Source organism: Anguilla anguilla, chromosome 1 (genome assembly GCF_013347855.1).
Source record: "Anguilla anguilla isolate fAngAng1 chromosome 1, fAngAng1.pri, whole genome shotgun sequence".
Taxonomy (NCBI): domain Eukaryota; kingdom Metazoa; phylum Chordata; class Actinopteri; order Anguilliformes; family Anguillidae; genus Anguilla; species Anguilla anguilla.
Genome location: NC_049201.1, coordinates 17,141,123 through 17,160,594, shown reverse-complemented (window position 1 = coordinate 17,160,594; position 19,472 = coordinate 17,141,123). Strand labels below are relative to the sequence as shown.

At 44.0% G+C, this 19,472-nt stretch overlaps 1 protein-coding gene across 1 annotated transcript in view; it reads right to left on the bottom strand.

Annotated features, from left to right (window-relative positions):
* Window positions 1-11,971, bottom strand: part of LOC118206882 (cysteine-rich motor neuron 1 protein-like) — a 36,584-nt gene extending 24,613 nt beyond the window's left edge. The window contains exons 1-3 of the mRNA XM_035380065.1: window positions 11,191-11,971; window positions 6,968-7,129; window positions 6,460-6,633 (exon numbers count right to left, since the gene is read on the bottom strand). Of these exons, the coding sequence (XP_035235956.1) occupies window positions 6,460-6,633; window positions 6,968-7,129; window positions 11,191-11,488 (634 nt within the window). The 5' untranslated portion in view covers window positions 11,489-11,971. The remainder of the gene's footprint in view (window positions 1-6,459; window positions 6,634-6,967; window positions 7,130-11,190) is intronic.
* Window positions 11,972-19,472: the final 7,501 nt, after the last annotated feature.

Sequence of the window (19,472 nt, the reverse complement as noted above, 5' to 3'; positions counted from 1 at the left end):
GCAATGTGTGTGCTTAACATCAGTGAAGTTCCATCCCCCTCTGAGGAGTGTATTACTATTACTGAGTCTTAGATAATGTTCCAGCAACACATTTCAAAATGATTCAGTTTGGTGTGATCTAAGAAAAGTGCTTTTTATTTGCACTATCGTCAGTGAGTTACTGGATTCAACACAGTTGATTCCATTTCAATCCTGGGTGGCCAAATTAGGAACATTTACAAAAAGAAGATATTTCAAAAACACACAACATGCATATAAATGAGGTAAAAAAAGATTTCAACAGATGACATACTTCACTGCTTTTGATTTGTATTTAATCTAGAGACACAAATGTGGCAATTAGCTAGTCAGTGGCCACAGGAGCAATCTCTGCATCACAATGGCTTCCATTCTCTGTCTCACACAAACCCACACAAACAAAAACACACAAAGGCCCAATTTGGCATGCTTGATCAAGTCAGTCTGCGAATGCACTGAATGTCTTCCTTGTGGATTGGTGAAATACTACAGAACGCCTAGCAACCTGAGGGTCCACAAACCATCTGCCTGAATACTCTACCAATCTCCATCAGGCCACCAGCCAGCAAGATGCAGAAGTTTGGAATCCTTCAGCCCTCACACACACTCTCTGAAAAAACTCATGCTGTACCCAGGCACCCACAAATACAAACACACACACGCACGCAGGAAGCGCGTGCACACATACAGACACACACACACACACACGCACACACTTAAAACGCGCAGCTGAGACCAAAGAGAGATGCGGAAATTGGTTTATTACCACAGAATGGACTATTAGAAACAATGCATATTTCTGGCATCTCAGAAGCTCGTTCATGAAAGAAAAACACCTCTTTGTAAATGAGTACTTTTTGCAGGAGGCACAAGGACTGCAGTCTTCTGCTGGCTAGTCCAGCTCTCGCAGGCAGAGGAGGCTGTGTTGACAGCCTGAGTTTACTCACGGAAAAAGCGCACAATGTGAGTTCTGTTCGCTGACTGACTTTGGAAGCAAGTCAGCAGAGAACAAAGCAGTCTTAGTGCAGCTGCCCTCCGTGGTTTTTTGGTAAGTCCTCAGGTTTTATATAGTTTGTACGCAAAAGGGACAACGGGTCTATTTCTCACGTAAGCTGTATAATTCTGGAGCCATGCCCACTGGTGGCTGGAGTTTAAAAACTCTGCATTGTTCACCATGTTAATAGCAAGGCCTATAAAGCAACACAGTGCGCAGACCCCGGGTCACAGAAAGTAAATGATGAAAAAAGTAATATTAGATGTCCTAGCACGGCGGTCATCTCCGTGTGGACAGACCAGCGGAGAGCAGCAGCGGAATGGTCCCACTGCAACTGGGTTTTCTCTCTTTCTCTGCTTTGATAAAATATTCAAGGATGAAGAATGTGATATTGGTGGCAGGGCCTTCTGGCAGGGCTGTTAGTGTGCGCTTTCAGAAGAAACAGGCCCTTCCCCGCATTGTCAGATCTCCAATGAGATTAGGCCAGTGAAAGTGGCTGAAAGAGGCTGTGCCTTTATCAGGCTGAAAGGAACTAACAATGACTCAGACAAAAAAGAAAGGAAGGGTTCCTAGAGATCATTGTGTGAGCTTGGCACAATGCGCACGCTAGAGCCTTACTTTCAAGCAAGGGTGTCATTTCTGCGTATTTTTTGTTTCTTTGTACGTTTTCAGGGTACATTGAAACCTCAGTGATGAGTGCTAAAATGCACATTTTTCAAATCAGCTGCCTTGGAGACCGTCACTCCCTAGTAAATGCTTGCCATAACTTACACCTGCATCACTGACTTCTGAAATATGAGTGGTACTGAATGAATAGCAGCACGTGAAGTGAGCCTCACGCTCACAGTTTCATTTGACTCATAGTAATAAAACGTGCAGGCATTTCCCAACTTTTTGGTCAGTCTCCATTCGCACAGCATGACTCAGCTGCTTTTCCCAAATAGATCTAACAAACCCAACACCAACAAGAGCCCTTAAGTGCACATATCGAAAACGAGCACAAAGACATTGGATTTAAAATGTAACCTGGAGTCCCTCAATTTGTGGCAAATTACAAAAAGCGGTCAAAATGCAGGCTTGGTTTTCTTGGTCAGCCAGGATAACCAAGCACTGCTGACAGAACATCTGAAGTTGACCATAATGACTAAAGTCTTTGTGTCCACAAGCTGTGTTTCATTAAAACATTAAATCACATCACACATTGAATTGGGAATCTGAGTGTGATGGGGCTTCCAAAAACAATACATAAACGCCAAAAGAGTATGCCTGCCAGCCACTGACGGACCGAGGATGTGCCAAACCAGGGAGGCACCGACAGGCCTCAGTGGCCCAGAACTAATGAAGCTTTTCAGATGAGGGTATTTTGGGAGGGCCAGATCCACGTCGGTACAGCAAGTTTGCTGACTCACGGCAGACAGTGACCTAGAACAGCCCCATGTTTAGCCGTTTCATTCCCCGAGAATGGAGGACAGTGATGGCCTGTCTCTTCCTCCAGTCCTTTAGAAGAATTATAAATCCTATGGGACACTCACCGCCCAGATCCACCCACTTTCGGGTACTGTAGTTGGAAACAGCTTCCCAAATCAAGAGGTTCACATGAACATAATGCCAAATGTGGCCATTATCACTGCTTTTCATCGTTTGGGAATAAACAAGCTAAACTGTGCCTTCCTATAAATGTCAAATTATATAAACCTCATTCAGGCCGAGAATAACTATCAGCTGCAAAAAGCATCTCTCACACTCCAAAACATAATACAGAGCACATAAGTAGAAAGTAAAAAGTCATTGGTTGGCGCTATTTCTGTGGTCATCAGGCCCATGTTGTATAAAATACGCATTCAGGATCAGGTCACCAGATCCATGGTGGATAATTGTGCCTTGGTGACCCAATCACCAGAACTGTAACACACTGGAGGTGTCCACAGTAGTACTTTTACATTTCTGGTCTCATACGTCATGTACTTGGCTCACAACACAAAATAAACCTAGATTTCTCATGACCAGATTCGCAGAATTAACATTTGGTATTCATAGTGGACTTTAAAGTGAAGAATGCTTATTTCCCATTCTACACCCTACAGTATACACTACGTTGTACATCGCATATTTCAAAAGCCCAGTTACTCATATACAGTACGCATAGCACATTGCACACTTATCTCTACACAACTATACACCTTTAAGCATAATAAACTTAAAAATTCACCAACATTCAAGGAATTTTGCATAATAATCAGGTCAATTTTTTCAAGGATATTGTGTTATTTGACCCCTTTCCATGACTTTATCAAGGCTTTCCATGATGATGATGTTTGAGAACATATTTTTCAATGACTCTATGCAGAAAAATGCCTGGTGTAGTGGGGTAGTCCAAATGAGATGTCTGAATATCTATCGAGTATGCAAATGGCTTGCATTTTTATTTGTTGTTTGTTATTGTTATTGTACCACATCGCATGTTTTGAATAATCACAAGGAACCATAGATTGTATTGATTCCTTTTATGATTTATTGGAATATTGTGACTTCATAATAGTAACTGAACCCAAAATTCCTATTTTGTTTCGCAAAACACAGGAAAAAAATTTCAGAAACAACTTTATACAGCTTTATAAATACACTGAAAAGGAATATGGTTTACACATTAGGGTACCAAAGTGAGTGGAATTATTACACTATTATAGTGACTGTAAGTAAGGGCAGATATTCAACAGGCACTGCAATCCATGCTCCTGAAGCCAACCTCAGTTTCCCACTGTCCTCAAAACTGAAGGACCAAGGGTGCCCTTGGCTCAATTAGAGATATGAATAAGATCACAATATTGAGAATCACTTAGCAGGAGCCACACGAAGGTAGCCCACGCCACTGGCATTAATCAAAAATTAAACCATAAAATAAAGGAGTATTATATAACTGAGCACAGACGCTCTGCCTCCAGCTATTTCCGGAATTTGACACAAATGATTTGTCAAAGTCCCTTCCCAGCATGCAACTTGTTTCTCAGTTGCTGCCTCCACAGCTCCTCGCTGCTTTCTAACACTTCCTGCAGAGAGCTGAAGTCAAGGTCACCTGCATCTGAAATATAATTCAGTGTGCACTTTCCCACACTGAATGGTCTTTGGGTAAAGCTGAGGATCACCTTCAATTCAGCAGACATAAATATCTCTCTTTCAAAATGTGTAAGCTTCTTAAACAAGAAAGAAAAAAAAAACCTCACAGGATTATTTACTGCGAATTGACGCAATTTAGTCAGACTGACAAATAAGACCTAGTTCAAACCACCACCGTGAGCGTCTGTGTTAAAGCAGACGGCTTAAAGCTCCTGAGGTCCACAAGGACTTGTTTCATTTTCTGCTGGAAATGAAGAAACACTCCAGCGCCGGTAGAGCTGAAAACAGGAAACCGGCGGCGCGCTAGCAACTATTACAGGCACAGGACGTGTTTGCGGAGAGCTAATTCCTTGTTTGTTTTCTCCACAGGATTCGGATAAAGTTCGGGGCGGACGTCGGAGAGGCCCTCGCCGCCACTTGGACGAGCGATCACACGCTGCGGCGCGGGGCGCCTCCCCACCTGCCGCGCTCCGACGCTCCCGGTGAACCTAAACCAAAGTGATCCAGGATGCCCCCTTCCCCTGCACGCCGATAACGAACGGTCAGCTTCGGCTCTGAAGAGACAGCCAGGCAAACAAGTTAATCGCCACCAGATGTGTGTGCTTAACAGGCCTCGGTATTGACAGTGGTTTGGGAGGGAGGGTAAAAACCAAAGAGACATTTTGTTTACTGTTTTTCAAGTGGTGTGAGCACTTGGTGCCATCCTCTTCGCACAGCAGCTGGAAAGCGAGGGGTTGTGACACCAAATGTGGAGTAAGCACACACTTTTCAGTGCGGAGCAAACATACACTTTTCAGTGTGACACTTCAGTGTAATGACATATGATCTGCACTGTTTTCTATTGACTAGGGGGGAAATATAATGGTGGTACAGTGCTGAGCAGCAGCAGCAACTGTCATATTCTGTTTCACAGTTCACACCTAGCCCCTGGTGTGCTACTGACTGCATTATATGTATATAGGAAATGGCAATATGTACACAATAGGTTCTTATAAAGATGTGTAAATAAATAATGTGTTTATAAATAGGCAGACATTTCATGTCCTCTGAGATTTTTAAAGCCTTATTTCTGAATGAATGGTTTCTTTCAATCTCTTGAATTAGACTTATGTGTCTACAGCAGGTGTTCTGCAAAGGGTGAAATAAAATCCTCTTCTCAACCCAAGTTATACATCAGAAGTGCCAGTCAAATGAAAGTAAGAAGTGTGGGCCAGACAGGCCACCATCTACCTCACTGAGAAAGCTCCCTTTCAAGGGGCTCCTTCATTCCCAACACCTTTCCATATTCCCATTCATTCAGAACTCGCCTGCTGTAAACCATGAAAAGAGTTTGCTGTTAAAAAATCCAGCATGATGCCATGAAGTTTCCTCTCTCTGAATGTGTGCAGCACCGCACGGCTTCAGCTTGACTCCAATTACACTTTCTTTTCTTCTCAGGCTTCTGTAGTTTTTATTTCTTTCTTCTGATGTATTTTTCCCCCATATCTGATTATACATACCAGTGTTATATTCAGCTAATTTATGTTATAATCTCTATCTCTCTCTCTCTCTCTCTCTCTCTGTTTCTCTCTCCTCTCTCTCTCTCTGTTTCTCTCTCTCTCTCTCGCTCTCTCTCTACACAGAGTTGGGCCACAGTGTACGGAGCTCTACCGCACACACTACATTAATTAATCATCCATGTTTATATAAAAAATAAGGCTTTTTTAAATTAAAAAATCCTGCTGCATGGCACGTCACAGTGAAAAAGCCACAAACGTGCTTTTGGCTTGAAAAAAAAATGTCCTTCTAGAAAGAACAATGCACTACAGAGTAATCAGCGCTGTCCCTGCCTTCCCCCCTGGCCCAGCGGCTTGCCAAATCTACAGATGCCCTCACTGGGCCACTGCTTCCACTCTCAGAATGTTTTTTTGTCTGATTTCAGTTTAACTGCATTCAGCAGGAAAACATAAAATGCAAATAAGGAAGCATAAGGGATATACCCAGGGAAGGCTCCAGCACCAGCGACCATCTCTCCTCTGAGTTATGACAAGCGGCTGAGTAGAGCTTAGCAGTCCTGCCTACCTAAGAAGGGTGGATGTGCTGTATTGTAAATAGGCCATGAAGTCCTCAAACTAACTGTCCAAAAACTCTCTCAGAGGAAGAAAATCCACCCAGGTTAGCCCCAATCTAAATGAACTACACTGGAAACACTTAGAACTCAACAAACAAAGTAGAAAACAACTATATTCCACACAGAGGGCTGCATGCAATGTTATATTTTATGAGTATAGTAGTGTTACTGTGTGCAACAATGTAAATTGCAGAATGGAGAATGGGCCTGACTGTAGGCTTACCCGCGGCAGCCTGGCACTGGCTGCGGTTGATGTAGGTGAAGTGATGGCTGCAGCTCTGGGACTCGCACACGCAGCCCTCCGCAGTCAGATTGCACCCAGAGAACATGCAGGCTGGGTTGGCGGGGCCCACAAACTTGTGCCTCTCCCTGTGCTCCCTGTTGTGGCGCCCATTCTCTGCGAGGAACAGAGAAAGACCGTGACCGTTTGTGTGCCGCAATGGTGTGGGTTGCTTCAGAGAGAGGCAGCTTCCCCACCAAAAGCCGGTGTCCATCATTCAGCCCTGAACAGTGGTGCTTCTTCTCACCAAAGGCCTTCCCATGATGCTCCTCCACCGATGTGACAATGCTATTACATACCTGCCACTTGACAGCACTAGTTGGAGAAAGTGTGGCTGATGGTAGGTAATAGAGCACTAACAAAACTTACTTTCAATTTCCCGAGTCACTGATTTCGTCGCCTTTGGTAAACAAATACTTAGACAAGTCCAGTGATAAAGATGGGGCCTCACCTGTCCTGGTGGCTCTGCTGCAGGCCTCCATGTTGGGGTAGGTGAAGGTGCTGATGCAGGCGTGCCGCGTGTCGCAGAAGCACTGCCCACCCGCCCTGTTGCATCCGCTCAGAAGGGGGCAGCGTTCATCCTCCACTCCTGCTTCTGGACTGTCCGGGAAAACTGCAGCAAGGGAGAGGTGACACACAGGGTAGAACAACACCATCAATGCCAGCCAAGCCAGGGGAGCAGCATCAATCCCAGGGCCCCCGTCAAGCGAGACGGCCACCGCTAATCTTCCACCCGGCTTTGTCTCTGCCGATCCGTCTGTTTATTTGCTTTGGTTCCACAGCGCCGGGGGGGGGCCTCTCGGCGTCCCTGCCGCCGGTGGTAGCGATTACTCCGCTATGCGCCGCTGCCTCTGTGTCACCCCTGAAAACTCCCGCTTCTCAAAGGGCTCCTTTGGGGGGATGTGCGCGAAACAAATGGGCAGCTTTAATGGCAAACAAAGAGTTTGGGTCAGCTGCTTCTGGCGCGCCGTGCGCTGAATAGCCGATCGGCCCCCCTTGGGATTATGAGACTGCGATCGGCGGCAGAATGCAGGGCCCCGTCGGGTGACCATGTGGCGGGGCCCCGTCTCCGTGCATGCGTGTGAATAAACAGGGCCGGCAAGAGTGCATCGGTTCCCCTCCTAAGAGGTAAGGAGGTGATTGCAGGCAGCTTATCAAAATAGACCAGGAGGCCAGGGCACTTTCTAACTCAAACCATGAGGGGCACAAGATAACATCATCTGTTTCACATAGGAGGAGTAGACAATGACATCATGAACAATGCATGTATTTGTGTAAGTAGAACAAAAGTGCTCCTCATGCTGCCTGCATTGATCTGTTGTTTTAATTTCCATTTAAATGGTAAATGGACTGCATTTATATAGCGCTTTTATCCAAAGCGCTTTACAATTGATGCCTCTCATTCACCCATACACTCACACACCAACGGTGAAAGGCTGCCATGCAAGGTACCAATCAGCTTGTTGGGAGCAATTAGGGGTTAGGTGTCTTGCTCAGGGACACTTCGACACGCCCAGGGCGGGGGATCGAATTGGCAACCCTCCAACTGCCAGACAAACGCTCTTACCTCCTGAGCTATGTCGCCCCCAGTGATATTTATTTACACCAGTGATACTTCCTCTGGGTTAATCTGTTCACCAACACAAGGAACTGTCTTACTCAAACGTGGAATAAAACCGAAGCTACTGAACATCTCCCCGGTGTCTCCTGCCATCCTTCAGAGCCTGTGAGCTAGATGACACTCCTTTGAAAAAGGCAACTGGCACAGCAATAAAGAGATTTATTCAACACACAGAACTGTTAGAGTTAGGTGCTGACTGTGCCGCTCATGCAGCAAAGCCCTCACCGAGGTGTAAATTGTGATACTTGGCTTGGCATGAAGAGAATCCAACAGAATCTCAGCCTCAGAGCACCTTTCACTTCAGGCCACGAGGAAGAAAAAAGCCCTGGGTAGCAAAGTAATCACATTTGTGAGCCACTTTTCCAGTGGTAGCTAAGAGCAAATGCAGGCCATTTTGTGTGTGAGTGTGCGTGTGTGTGTGTGTGTGTGTGGGGGGGGGGGGGGGGGGGGGGGGTATTAACTTGTTTGGCCGTGTAATTCCATCTTATGAAAACCTCTTGCTATCATATAGCATGGCAGTTCTGCACAGGCTGCAAACCTCCTATGTTGACTGGCAGCACACAGCCAGGCTTTTCAAGTACAAGTCTCATGCTCCACCAAACTCTCCCTCGCTTATTTCCTGTCACCTTAATATGATCTGTGCCTCCACATTTTTTCCATTTTGAAAATCCTGCTTTGAATGTACTATTATGTGGTGCTTAGAAGTGGGCGTCTGTAGGGCATTGGAGTGGTAAATATGGCCCAGCGGTCAGGGATAGGTGCCAAAAATGAGGGGGTCTTGAGGTCAGGCTTGTAATGGGTTGATTATTAGATTAACCAATCAGAAGGGAAATACAATCGGGAGGCGAGCCTGTGGTTCTGATGGCTGGCATTTGCACTGCGGGGTCCCTTTAGTCCCCTCTTAGTCACGGAGACTGCTTGTCTTGGCATCCAGAGTGGCGATGAGGCAGCTGACCTCTGGGGCCCCTTGCTGATAGCGAGCTAAAAAGGAAGTCTTTGAAACATGAGTTAGATAATGAATGTGCAGGGGGCAAGGGGTCGCAAGGGGAGAGGGTGGCAGAGGCATTGTCCTCTCGTAGCAGTTCTGGACAAACATCACCTTTGGCTAGTTTCTGAGTGGACTGGTAGAGGTGGATGCTTTGAAGTGGAAGACGGGATATGCTGAATGCAGCGAGAAGCATTTTTTTTACTATGCTTCCCTAAAAGCAAAAACAGATGCCCATGTGAATACGGTAACGTTGCAGCTGATAGAACTGAGGGGATCAGCACCGTACTAGAGCATATCCTCTGAGATACTGTATGAGCTGCTACCCACCTGCCCCTGAAAACCACACAGGGAGTTCCATATCGAGCCCACCCTGAACGCAAGAACCAAGCCTCAAAAATGGGGAACAGAAACGGAAAAACATTCATTCCATGCCATTGATTGTGACCATAATCACTGTAAGGTGCTACTTCAAGCTTTCATAGGAAATCCCAGATCATGTAGCATCTTTCCCCCTTTTCAAATCATGCCAAGGTGTTGATTTACCCCTAAAATGGCCTTACAGGAGAGCTTGTGCGATGGGCGCCTGCAGCGACAGAACTGGAGCCCTGGCACAATCATCTTAAGAGCCTATTAAATTTTAAGCAAATTTAATGCTCCTAATTTGGGGAGGGGTAGTGAATGAGAGATGGGATTAGCATTCCTCTGCTGACTTTGTAAATAAAGCTCAATCAGAGCACTGCCCCCGGGGATGAACTGGAGCCAGTGTTGTGGGGTATAAGGGACCCCACATGATGACGAAGGGAGGGCAGAGTAATTTAGAGCCAGCTCTTCGGGGGACTGCTTTCTCTCACCTTCATTAACTTCAGTCCCATGCAATTGACATGTTTAGAACTGGAGAAAACGCAGGTGAGGGCTGGCGTGTGAAAGGATAAAACCCAACATCACATACTAGAAGGCAAAGTCCGCTATGCTTCTGGGTGGGTTTTGACAACATACAACAAAAGTAATTATCCTACAAACTTCTGCACAACTTCAAATATGAAAATACAGATCTGAAAACACAACTGGTCCAAAACTATTCTACGTCAGCTTGCATGCTTGCTGTTCATGTGTCATTACACTGGTGGGACGGATGAGGACTGCAGAATGGTTTGTTCTTAGTAGGGTCACTGTTGTAAATTCTACAGCAGCACTATCTAACCATAAAAACCTGACCCACTGGCCGTCTTTTGCAACGCTGTGGATTATACTATGCAGGGGGCCAGACAGAAAAGGATATTGTGCAACCCATCATAGCAAAGCACTATTCCACATACACAGCCAATTTGTTACCATAGCTAATTCAGACCATGTTATGGAAATATGTCTTGGACTATGGCAAATGTGCCAGCCAAAGTTAATGCATCATTATTCTTAAAACCCATTTATAAATGGAAGGTTTTTTTTGTTTGTTTGTTTTTTGTTTTTTTGCTAAGCCAAATTCACTGGGAGTATAGAAGCAAGTCCTGCTTTGGCACTGCAAGCTTAACACCAGTAATGCAGACTTGGGGCATGTTGCCAGTGCCCTTGTCACCCTTACCAACTGAAAAGAGCAGAGGGGACTAAGAGGGCTGGAGAAAAATCCTCACTGACAACTTGTTCTCCTTTGACAGTGAAGAGCTGCTCTATCTTGGAAATCTCTGACTAGCCTATTGCCTATGTAAAACCAGGGGGTTTGATTTAATCACGAAGTGGGCGGCTGGCACTCCGGGGTGTGCACAAGCCAAATTACTCAATACCACTTCATGGAATCAAACGTGCATTTCCTCTCCTATTCCCATGGTTTCTCGTGCGCACTTCTGAGCCTGCTCTGCGAAGTTTCAGCAGAAGGCTAGTCCTGCCTGTCGCGGATAGCCTACGGTATTCAATAACGTACAAATCCGTATTAAGTTTTAAAGAAGGAAAGATGAATCACCTACTGTAACCTAAAACAAGGCAAAACATTACATTCAAAATTCATATTTGTAGTACTCATTCATCACAGAACAAGGGTATATCCTATCACGTACAACAATAAGGCACCAACCTTTACAAATTCCCATTTCAGGCAGCGCTACAGTTGTCGTACTGTTGACAGCAGCGCAGGTCAGCCCCAAGCCACAGTAGCCTAAAGTCCAGTCTGGTCCGCCACAGGGTTCCCATTCCAGCCGACTACAGTGATCGCAGCATCCGCATGGGTCTTTTGCCAGGGTTCGGCCGTAGTCGCAGGTATGCGGGGGCTTCTGGAGGCACGTCCGGAGATCACATGGCGTACACTCGTAAGCCACTACCGCACGCACTAACATTGAAAAATTCAAGACCGCGACCAAATACTTGGTGTACATACTCAGTCAGTCAGGTTTTCAGGTCTGAAATGTTTATTTGGCTTGTTTTAAACGAAATCTACTTATCTCCCTCCAGGCAAGTCCCGAAAATGATTCTTGATTAGCAAGATGTTACTCCAAAGTTGCACAGGTCTGTAAAATAACTGTATCTTTCGATGCTTGAAGCAATGTCCCTTTGCAGAGTTGGTATCACATGAGGGAATCCTCTATTCTAAATTTCAGACGTTAATTTTCTTTAGAAGCCTCTATTCACTGCGCACTAGTAACCAAGCGAAAAGGACAAACGTTTTCTGTAATGTTGCAAAGTGAACGGCCCCTTTGCGATACTCAGAACAACCTGAATACTAAAGTAAGCCAGTTTTGCGGGACATCGGCAGTTCACGGGCTGTCTAGCGTTGATGAGATTGAGTAGCTGTAACGACTCTCTCCAAAGGCACGGGGATGCAATCTGAAACCTAAACTGACATTACTGTGATGGAGAAATTAGCGGCGCCCCTTCCCTCTGAGTGACATGGGCGCTGTCCACTCACAAGTAGAAAATAGAGAGAGTTTTCCAGTTTCAGTTTCTTACAAAAAAAAAAAAAAGACAAACTTTTTCAGATGAAGAAACAGTTCAGGAAAATCAGTAGATGTGACTCCCTAACCACGCATTCAAACTTATATTCATATTTATTAGTCTAATTAACCCTAAATTATTAATGTGGTATATTATCTATCCATGAAATTAGATTGCTCAATAAAATATTTTTTAAAAAGATGTTCAGATATATTAAATAAGGAATGAATACGAAATACGAATGCAATACGAATACGAAAGAATGAATAAATAAAGAAATAAAATATTTGCTTCTCAGTTGATTATTAACATTTAAATGTGTCCATATAAAACTTAAGACTGAAATGGGCATTTTAGTTTTAAACTCAATCAATAATTTGAACTTTCTTATTTGAAGATTTAATTACCAACAAATAATTTAATATTGCATAATTTCTTTATGCTCTCATTTATGATAACACGTGTTTAGCATATTCCAAGTTATTCTGTGGGGTGTGTGCAGGTGTTTACATTTCAACATAAGATGGGTTCTATTCTCAGAAGCCCAGAAGGAGCAATACCCGTATAGGGATAGTTCTTTTTCTGGGTTTTTTAGATATTATTTCAGGTTTAGTGAATGTTTTTGGCATTGATGGTTTTATGTGTGATACCTTCACAAAGGTTCCGAGGACCTGCCCACTTTACAATGGCTGGTGTGAGGCAGTCAGGGGTTTGTGGTCCAGAGCAAGAAAATACACTTCAGGTAACTCCAAAGCAGCTTGTGCAATGACAGTATGCTTCAGGAGGCTGTACATGTTAAATGTATAGCATTGATTCACTTCACAATTATAAACACACATATCCATCCATGTGGTTTGAGCTTTTGTTGACCATGGTTCCAACCAAAAAAAGAATAATTGGATAATATACACTCCAAGATCTGGAAGCATAAGGTTGCTATATGAGCTGCTTTAGAGTTAACTGAAGTGAAGTATTTTATTGCTTTAGACCACAAGCCTCTGAATATCCTATACCTGCCACTGTAAAGCTGAAAGGTCCTCATAAACTTCTCTAAATGTCTAAAAGATTATTCATCATACACATCTGGGGTAGTCAAAAACATACACTAAAACAGATATAAAATATAAAGAAAGTCTGGAAAATGGAAAAACCATCCACAGGATGAAAACAATGAAACAGCTTTTATGACAATTCAGCGAGCATGATCTCAAAGAACATTCTTGGAGTTCTGAAGCAAGCCAGATGGTGCGCAATAAAAAGTAACACGAATGGTGAGGGCCAATGTCCAGTGATCTTCACTGAGCCCTCCACCCACCCTCAGTGGACATTTTACATAAACCCAGAAATGTAGATCTGAGGCTTGTCGGATCTTGTCTGGCCATCAAGGAGATTCCAGAAGCGCAGAGTGAATTTGCCAGTAATTGAACCTTCATTTACAGTGCCGTTTGCACTGGCATTACATTGGAGGTGGCGAGTTTAGGTGTTAACTCTTGCTTGAGCTGGGGATACAGAGGAGATTTAGATGGGGATCATAAAATTGTGATGAGCGCTCCATACAGCACCATGTGTCATGTCACAGAGGAATGCGGCAGACCAGGTTTACTCAGACCACAAGTCATCCACGTGGTCACAAGAAGTCGCAAAAAAATGGAGCACCTGTTTCAGCGCTATTATTCCATGTGGAGGGATCTTGTCTCACCCACCAGCCTCAATGGCAGAGGGCTTTCCTGGCAAGTCGCATGGCACTTAAGCTCAAGTGTCCCATCTGCAGGTACATCTTAACCGACCCTCTCATTTCCTGCTGCTGCATTTTTCTGCCAGGGCTGCATCGCAGAGCACTGGCCTACCCGGATGAGCCTGGCCCTGCATGGAGGCATCCCTCTCAGACGCCCTGACTCCTCAGAGAGGAGACTGTGAGCTTGCTGATTACCAGGTGTCCACGATGTACGCAGATTACCTGGTCACCCTGACCGCGTAGAGGGAGTTCCCTTTGTGTGCTTTGGCCGGCACGCAAAGCTTAGCTAGATTTCTCCAATGCCAAAGTGTTAAAATAGTAAGTGCCTAGCTCCGCGGTTTGCCACACGATATGCTTCGGTTTCAGCGGTCTCAGGTTAATTTTATTTTTTTCACTGATTTTGTTTAAATTAGCAACGTAAATATTAGGTCTAGTAAAACAATGGTTTGCATTTGTATTTGTAGTTAGAATGAGGGAAAGGTTTTTAAATCATCTGTTTTAAGGTAATGTCATTTAAGAACACATTTGAGTCCATCTTGCTTGTTTCTTTGAAGAGAAAGTGATAAAAGACTTCAGCTTCATTGCTTGTCATTTTTCTCACAGTCTTACACTGATAATATTTTTATTATCCATACGTATTTGGCAAAACAGTTTAACAACATACTTTGCATGCATTTCCTGTTTTTTTGCTTTTGCTAAAGGCAAATATGAGCATTCACTGGAGTACATGGAGGTGGTTGGAAGGTAAACAAGAGGAGTGATGCTGTGTTCCAACAACAAATTCACTTGTCATTCTTTCCAGTGCATTCTTTCCAGTGCAAACACATTGTTAATGACTGAATCATTTGCTTCTATTTGGAAGCTGCAGCTGTTTCAGTTATGTCAGGTTCATTTTATCCTTTCCATTGACTAATAGAGCCAGTCCATTTGTTCAGCCTTCATTGATTCCAAGATTCTGTCATACCCTGTTAATCAGCTCTTCACGAGCATATCTCGAGTGTCTGAACCGTTTGTTCAGGATTTGGGAATATTGACTTGTGTGTGTGGGTGGGTGGGTGTAAAAGGTGCATGTTTACAGATTTGCACAGATGTGTCACGGGCTCAGCTGCAGCACGTGCTAGGAGGTGGAGGGGTGTGGTCCGAGGGGCGAGGAGGAGAAGGTCGTGAATCTCCTGTAGGTAAAGGTGGAGCAGTGGCTGTGGAAGATCATTGACAGGCATGTCTGTTGCAGATATTGGCTACATGTCAAGTCACAACCCCAATCCAACTGAGAGATAAAGTTTTAGCATTAGCATTTCGTTTAGTGCAACTGTGTCTTTCATGGCACTGTGTTACAGAGAGACGAGTACGCCATTACAAGCTGTGCAGTACTGTGATGTATTTTGATGTTGATTTGGGTGGTGATATTCCTATGAGCTGTCAATCCCCTTCTCTGTCAATAAAACAAATGTTATGTGTGTTGTTTCTCATTTGTGAAGCAGTATGAACTGCGTTGCATTTCGGAATAAGAAAAGAATAAGAATTTAAATGTATATAAATACGAATAAATAATGAATACGTGTGCGTGTATGTTATCTTGTAGATTTAAATGGTGCTCTGCTGTGTAATTCTCCCTTACTAAATTTTCAGTTTAGTCAGTCATTTGTTTTCAGTTAATTCCTGGCTACAGGCATTGTGTTTGACCACCGACACTGCACCCTTCTTTCTAGCACTACCTAGGGATCTAATGAATGTCACTCTCCATGACACCTGGTTACCCGGAAATGGCTTGTCCCGCATCCCCACAACAGCTGCTGCAGTTTGCTGGGGCCGGTGGCTTCATGTCCGGCAGCCACGCCTGGGAAGTGGAGGTTGGGGGCAGATCCAATGGGGACCTGGGGGTGGCCAGTAGAAAATTTGCCAACAGGAAAGGCAAGGTCATCCCATCCCCAGAAAAATGCCTGTGCCTACCTCTTCAGCAATATGGACTATTGGCCTTAGACATCTGCTGCGGATTTGACTCTCAAATTTAATACGAGGAGAATCTGTGTACAGCCTGAATGCAAGGCTACCAGTCAAGGCTGACATTTTGTCCCAAAATTACTTATCTTATGTAGATCCAAAGGAGATGATTCATGTACAGAACACAGCTCCTACTCCATTTGCAACATCTGCAGTGTAAGGCAGGTTCCAACACAAACACAGGTGCAACAAGGAAACCAGTACACAGAACGCATAATTATCTTAAGAAAATTGTTCTGTCTCTGTCCAAATCACTCTAAGTTTTATAACTCAGACAAACTATCTTTCACCCAAAGTTCTCCACTGCCAGCTACACTTCTTTTGTTCAAATTCAGAGTCAAAGCAGGGCCAGCTGGACCCTCTTAAAGGCAGCTCATCTGTCCTTATCATTAAAAGGGTTTTCTTTGGCTGGGCTGAATGATACCATGAGTTTAGGGAAATTAAGTTCCTTTTCTCTCCATGCAGTTTGGGACTCTAATCAGACTTGGCACGAAAGGCACACACTACAAAACCAAAGGAAGCCTTGTAGAGAACTACCATATTGATTGGGCAAAGAATGTCCTGATTAGTGATAATTAGGCTCTCTGTTGTTTATTGGCATGGGGGATGGCAGAATCCAAATAAAAACAACAGTTATTCCATCCATTATGACACTGGTCTCAGTTTCCATTGATGTGTCCTTTGCCGCGTATGTGTATAATGAACAGCTCTTCAAAGGGTACAATAAGTTTCCTTTAGTGCTCTTAAACAGGGACCTGCAGAAGCACAATGCAGTTCACCAATGGTTAAAGAAGGTACTGCTCGGCAGGAGTGAGTGCGCTGGGTGTGGCACAAGCGAGTGAGGGTGGGGCCTTGCACATTTCCTCCTGCTGAATGACCACAGTGTGCAATGAGGCCCATCGGGACTGACGGAAAAGAAGAGTGCTAGAAATCCGGTCTCCGGTCTCCAAACTGCGCTCCCAGGTCCACCATTGGCTGCTCCAGAAATTGTGAGCATGTGGCATGAACACAATTTCTAACACAGGTCCTGTATCCTTAAACCTCCTTGCACTGTGGTTGTACCTCTCACCTCATTTAGGGGTACCACCCTGCTGCAAAGGACTGTGGGAGCAGACCTAAAGGAGAAGAATATGGCCGACAAGATGCTACCAGTGTGCAGATCTCAGCATGACCTGCTGAACCTCTTATACCAAAGCTTCTGCCAGCGCCTGAATGAATGCAAGACAAGTGGTGAACATGTGGTAAACCTGATTAAACCCACAGAGAAGGTGTTCTTGGCTTTTAAAGGAAGACATGGGCATTAGTGCTCCTGTCTCGCACTGCTGCTTATCACCGAACAGATGATTTCGAGATTGTTTTCAAGGCAACAATGGCAATGGCAATATACTGCGACTGTTGTATTTTTCAATTTGAATCCACGAGTCTAATGAAAAACAGCACAAGCATCTTGTAGCTGGTTCTGTGCTAAATAAAACTTGATAAATTGTGCTTGATAAATTGCCCGTATTAAAAATAGTGAACATTAGGACATCTTTCTCATGCCCTCAATGCCTTGGTCGAAAGGAAAAACACATGTGACTCTGAAAAACTGCTAGAAGAATGGAAACAACCTTTCTAATAGTTTTAATAGTATTGTCCTCATAAAGACAACAAAATGCAACACAGCGCTTGAAACTTTGGAGGTAAGTATGAATAAAAGCATTATTACTGTGCATGTTGGGCCAAAGTGAATTATAATGTTTAAAAACACAGTCATTTGACTCAATTTTACTGGAAAAAAATTGTGAAAAACCTGCTATATGCATACAAGGAGAAGTTTCCTCACAGAAATAATGCCCTCAACCTTCAGTTGCAGATCATTCCACACATTTATTTAACATAAATATTTAAGATTTAAGTATACTTAAATCTTATTCCCAAGCACAACAGTACAGAGTTGTTTAAAATAGTATAAAATTAAGTTGTGTATACATTTATAAGGCCTATACACACTATGTTCCTGTGTCAGGATTGGCTAGAAAGGAGCTTTTTTGAAGACCAGCTCAAAAGTTTGGCCTCAGTACTGTGGCCAGGGTCCAGTATGATCAGGCTCTAGTGAGAGGGAAAAGACATGGAAGGTCAGAGCATTAAAGTTCCACCTAGCACAATTTCAGAGCACAGAGTTGGACTCAGAGCAACACTTCAACACTTCTGCCTTTAAGTTGATCAGGAGCAGAGGTCACCAGGTTCAGGAGCATGAATGACCTACATTATTTTACTGTGGAGATCTACTTTACAATAAGCCTACGCCACCCTAAACCAAAATGTGTTGTTTTAAGTGATGTTTCTGGTTGACTAAAGCTTACTGTTATCCTTGTCATGTGATGTCACACTAAAATGTTCGATACATTTTCATTGTTAACACTTGTGCTATTTATTAAATCATTTATTCAGTGAAAGGTGAATTCAAAGTCATCTGAATACTTGGCACAAGTTTAATATTTCCAGAGCAGTCTTAATACTTTTATTTTGTATCCCGTTCAATTGGTTCATATATAACTGAACCACTTGTGAAATATTTAAACTTTTCTCAATACCAGGGCGTTGCACCGCTCACCACCTGGAGGCAGATTAAAGCTTCTCTTCCTGTATTTTCCTCCGGTGAATATAACTGTATCACTATGTCTGAGCCGGTTATTTATTTAATGTTTATATTGATGGGACATAATGACAAAGCAAAGAATGTTTTGTGAGTTCTGTTCCCAGTGCTTATTATTGAATGTGCATTTCAGAGAGTCTCACATTTGACGCCAACAAATTACTCCCAAAACCTGGTGGTGTCTGTAGTCAGAACCACAGTCGAGCACGGCGAGGAGAGACAGGCTATCTCGAGAGCCACGCCATAACTCTGGGAGGCTTCAACAGGAATGTGGAGGTGAGAGAGAAGGCCCAATAAGACCTGGGTGCAGCCTGTGTGTCAGCACAACATAAGGGGACCATTACTGTGGGGCCAGCTGGCTAGTAATGCAGCATCCTGCTGCAGGATGTGGTCAAGCCCTCCACCTGTATCCCTGAAACAGGTGGGGTACAGGCCCATCAGGGTGGGGAGGTTTCCTGCAAAATAGCTGTATATCTTGTTTTACGGCACCTCAGTTGGACCCTGTCTTCTTTCTTTCAAGGACTCTTTCAGTGAATATTTTTTCCCTGCTTCCACACTGGTCCCAATGGTCATCCACTAAAGAATTGTGTAAATCAATTTCAATAAGAGCAAAAGCAGGAGTGTTGAATACAAATGGGAGTACATGTAGATGCTGTTCCTTTTGTATATGTGACATAGTGAGTAGGGATGTCCCACTGTCTCAGCTGTTTCCCATTTTTTTAATTTACTTTGTACGACCACAGATTTTCTCTGTGAAAGATGCTTTTATTTCCAATAAAGACACCACATATGGGAAAAGCCTTTGTTAATTGATAGGGATTCATTCAGCACGTCATGTAATCGACAGGCTTACCTTGCAGCCTTTTATTATTCATCCATCCATTATCTATACCCGCTTATCCTAGGCAGGGTTGCGGGGGGTGCTGGAGTCTATCCCAGTGTGCATTGGGCGAGAGGCAAGAACACACCCTGGACAGGGCACACACACCATTCACTCCCACACACATACCTATGGGCAATTTAGAGTCTCCAATTTGCCTACCTGCATGTCTTT